The following is a 4,494-nucleotide window of genomic DNA, read 5'->3' as shown; positions in this document are numbered from 1 at the left end:
CCTTGAACTAACAAAGATCTGAATGCCTTACCTCCCAAGAGCTGGGATTAAATAATGAACTACCACTGTATACATACATACATACACACACACACATACAATTGGTATGTGTGAAGTCTTTGTGGCTTTCAAGTTAAATCCCTAAAGGTTTCTAAGAAAGCTGCATTCTCCCTCTCTAAGATTGCCCAAGGGATATAATTTGTAACAAGGTTGAAATTAAAGTAGTTCATATATAAGCTCATGTATCATCTTTGCCCTAAGTAAGTCCAGCCCAATTGCTGTCCTCAGTGGAGGTATTTGAGGGGATGTGTGTAGTATGAGGAGAGCAGGCGGCGGGAGAGCGAGCAGAGGGCAGTCGCTGCTTTTTTAAAGAGAGAGAGACCACGCCCCAATGGGCTGGTATCTCAGCGGCTATTGGCTGAAGGAGCGGAAGGAGCTCCCACAACAGATGTGTTACCGTGTGACATCCCTTTACTTACTGCCTTTCACAGAGCTTCCTTTAGGAAACTTGTACTGTGTTGGTGACCATTAGGCCATCTTCCGTGGAGTCGGTCACCTTGTCTTCTTCAGCCGTGAAAGCACATCAGCCCTTAGAAGTAGAGCTTCTTTCCTTTCTAGCCCTTTCTCCCCATGTCACGGTAATTCCATGTGATCGCTGTTGGTTGAGCTTATACCTGATGCTCAAGGACTGGGATCTTGGTGAGCTCAGCTGGAACTTGTGGCCTAGGCAGATGGCATGCAGGATTTTGGTCTCTTTCAAAGCAAACTACAAATCTCAGAATGATACTACTTTCCTTCAAGTTGTATTTAGAATTTAGAGATAAAGTTATCAATGTGTATGTCTATGTGAGTCTGTGTCTCTCTCTGTGTGTACGTGTACATGACTGGAATGACCAAGAAGTTCAGCTTAAACTTTAGAGATCATGGGCCCAGGGTACATTTACTTCTTTAGTCATATGGAGAAATATGGAGAAATAAGGGGGAGAATCAAATGCCAGAAATGCAGTCTAACATCCCTGACTTTGTTGTTGTTTGAGTTTGAGGGACGCTGTTTGTTTTCTATTTAAGGGTTTTACATGATCGTGTGTGTGTGTGTGTGTGTGTGTACACACGTGTATACATGTGTGTTGGTGTGCACATGCCATTGCATAAATGTGGAGGTCAAATGATAACTTGCAGGAGTTAATTTTTCTCTTTCTACCATGCTTGTTCTAGGGATCAAAATCAAGTGTTCAGGCTTGACAGCTTACACCTTTACCTACTGAGCCATCTTGCTGACCCTTGTACTCATGACCTTTTGATAGACAATGATGACCCCGAATAGATAGTGTACATTATTCTTGAAAAAGAACACGATTTGAAGGTTGTGTACCTGAGGCTGAGATGTTTTCTACAGACGTCAGGGGACTTAATCTTCTACATACTTATGTGTTCTAGCCTCTATTAACGTAAGCAATCAGTGTCACAAAGGTCATAGGAGAGCACAGCTTCATTAAGTGTATACTCAACAAAAGTTCTTCTGTTCATCAGTGGGGAAACCATTTTAGTTCTCTTAGTGTCCGTTTATCATCTACAGGATGTGGATCGTAATGCATACATCTCAAGGCTGCTTTAAGTACAAATGAAGCAGCATTTTAAAGAGATTTCATGCAGTACAAGCATTAACAATTGACATATTAAAAGGATTCACAGGGTTGTAAGTCCATAAGTCCATTTTCTTTTCAGGAGACACTTGCTAGAAGACTGAGGTCATTATCATGCAAAAGAAAACAATAACTTAGCAGCTGCCTAAGTTCAATCGAGGTTGCTTTAGTATCCATCTTCTTCAAACCCTATCTTTATACCGTCTTAAGCTTTAAAGATACAGAAGAAATGAAGTTGACTGACACCATAGCAGATGACTGAAGAACTAGTTTGTGGAAGAAAAACAGGAAGACAAAATGAATTCGGAGCCCTTTATTCGCAAGCAGAGGCCGGAAGGAAACATGGCAGACATCTGTGTCGCAGAGTTCCGTTCGGTTCCCGTACCTAATAAAGAAATAAACAAAGCATCCCTCTGTGGTTCTGCTCTAAACACATGGTTCAGAGTCACACGAAAAACAGACACTGGAGACTCTCTGTACAGTTTTCCACCTGGCGAACGCTGAGAAAAATAGGTTTTAAACTTTGATTTGTCCCTGTGCATAGAAATTGGAAAAGAAAGTCTTATTCATTAGATACACTGATGCTATCAGCACACAGTGAATTAAAAACGTAAAGAAACACCAAATAGTTGTTTTATGACTTTCTCCTGAGAGCATCAATTGTTTATATCATATGTGCCAAGCTTCGACTGGTAGTTGTCCAATTATCTCATTAAAATTGTAACAATTATATAGAAATAACACAACTCGGCAATTATTCAGAAAGAGCACGACCTAGAAAAAGTACTTTCTAGGCACATTAGACAAAGCTCCCTAGGGGACAGAGCCACTAGAATGGTCTGCACCGTAGGGACTGACTGTGTAGTCCAATAATAGCTGCGTGCATGTGGCAGAGGCTGAGAACATCCAGACGCTCATTCCATGAGGCTGACTTCTCAGCAGTTGAAAAGTTTGTACTAAAGGCCTGGAGGGTCCCTGGAGATCCACTTGTCCTCTGTCTGTGTCTTCTGTCCATGTCTTCTGTCCTTGTCCCTTGTCCATGTCCTCTCTCCTTGTCCTCTGTCCATGTTAGGATTCTAAAGCAGCCATCCAAGGGTGGTGGCAGCAGCAGCCACAACAACAAAAATAACAGACAGAGATGCAGTATGGGAAAGCAGGCAGGCAAACGACACACTTTCCTCAGACCTCTTTATGTCTGGGCTACATGTTGAAAGGTTCTGTTTGCTCTGAGGGATGACCTCCCCTCAGCTAATCCCTTCTGGAAATGCTTTCATACTTGACTTAGCTGATTCTAGATTCTATTTGCATTGACAGTCGAGATTAGCCTCAACACTGGCTCTCTAGAACAGAAATAGGTTCTTGTAATATTCTTTACTGGACAACAATTCATGTCACCAAGGCAAGAAATTGTGTGGTTCTGAATTTTATATTGGAAGAGAGGGAAAACTATTCCCTATTTCTGAACACGATGCTCAGATATTTCCATCTTAAGAATCTCCCTCCGTGTCCTTTATTCCTAGTTATTTGGAAAAAGGCAGGGTACAGATTAGCACTGTCTTAGGGTAGCTGTTCTTCCTATAACTCTATGAAGAGCTGATTTGAACTCTTTGTTTCTTAAACTGTAGATAACTGGGTTGAACAATGGCGTCAGGATAGTGTAGGATACCGATATCAGAGCATCCTGGCTTGAAGAGTAGTTGGACTTGGGCCTTAGGTAGATGAAAGAGGCACACCCGTAGTGGACTACAACCACAATGAGGTGAGAAGCACAGGTGGAAAATGCTTTGTACCTCCCTAGTGTGGAAGGAAATTGGAGGATGGCAGAAATGATGTGAATGTACGATGCCCAGATCAACAACAGAGGGATAACCAGGACCAACGCGCAGAGCAGGAAGATGGTAATCTGCGTAAAGTGGGCGTGGTGGCAGGCCGACTTGAGGACAGGGGAGATGTCACAGAAAAAGTGATGGAGCTGGTTGGAAGCCTGGAAGGGCAGGTGAAACACCAGGGCTGTGATAACCTGTGCCACCGTGAAGCCGCAGACACAGGCGGCGGCTACCAGCCCCACACACACCCTGTGCCCCATGAGCACCGTGTAGCGTAGAGGGTGACAAATGGCCACGTAGCGATCATAACCCATGGCTGCCAGCAGGAAGGAGTGGGAACAACCAAGGAAGAGGAAGGCGAACATTTGGATGGCACAGCCGAGGAACGAGATGCTCTTCTTCCGAGCCAGCAAGTCAACCAGCATCTTGGGCACAATGACAAAGGTGTAGCAGGTCTCTGAACAGGAAAGGACAGAGAGGAAGAAGTACATGGGGGTGTGAAGGGCTCTGTCTAGCACGATGGTGGAGATTATCACGGCATTGGTGCTGAGGGTGAACAAATAGAGGAGCAGGAAGACAATGAAGAGCAGCAGCTGCAGCTCAGCCAGAGTGGAGAAGCCAAGGAAGACAAACTCCTTCACCACAGTCCCGTTCACACACTCCATGGAGGGCCTATCAGAGTTCAGTCCGGGCAGAGGGATGAGGACCTATCAGAGGAGAGTTCAGTCCGGATGAGGACCTATCAGAGTTCAGTCCGGGGGAGGATGAGGGCCTATCAGAGTTCAGTCCGGGCAGGGAGGGGATGAGGACCTATCAGATGAGAGTTCAGTCCGGATGAGGACCTATCAGAGTTCAGTCTGCGCAGGGAGGGGTTGAGGCCCTGTCAGAGTTCAGTCCGGGCTGGGAGGGGGTGAGGGAAGTCCTTACACATTAGCAGAAGCGCAGGAGGTGGACAGAGACACTGTATGTGCTCCCAGCTTTTACTTCTAAGTTTGCCGTTTTTCTTCCTTCCTGTTGTTCCGCGC

The 4,494-nt window shown here is 45.0% G+C and overlaps 1 protein-coding gene across 1 annotated transcript; it reads right to left on the bottom strand.

Moving 5' to 3' along the window:
- Positions 1 to 3,189: 3,189 nt before the first annotated feature.
- Positions 3,190 to 4,134, bottom strand: LOC119802351 (olfactory receptor 10K2-like). The gene has a single exon (XM_038313348.1). The coding sequence runs from the start codon at positions 4,132 to 4,134 to the stop codon at positions 3,190 to 3,192; it is 945 nt and encodes a 314-aa protein (XP_038169276.1).
- Between the last annotated feature and the right edge of the window lie 360 nt (positions 4,135 to 4,494).

The sequence above is a fragment of the Arvicola amphibius genome, chromosome 15, assembly GCF_903992535.2.
Source record: "Arvicola amphibius chromosome 15, mArvAmp1.2, whole genome shotgun sequence".
In the NCBI taxonomy this organism is placed as follows: Eukaryota; Metazoa; Chordata; class Mammalia; order Rodentia; family Cricetidae; genus Arvicola; species Arvicola amphibius.
Note: the sequence above shows the minus strand (reverse complement) of the source record. Positions and strands in the feature narration are given on the sequence as shown.

Bases quoted from the DNA above. Each gene is read 5' to 3' on its own strand.
- LOC119802351 (XM_038313348.1), bottom strand. From the start codon at position 4,134: ATGGAGTGTGTGAACGGGACTGTGGTGAAGGAGTTTGTCTTCCTTGGC.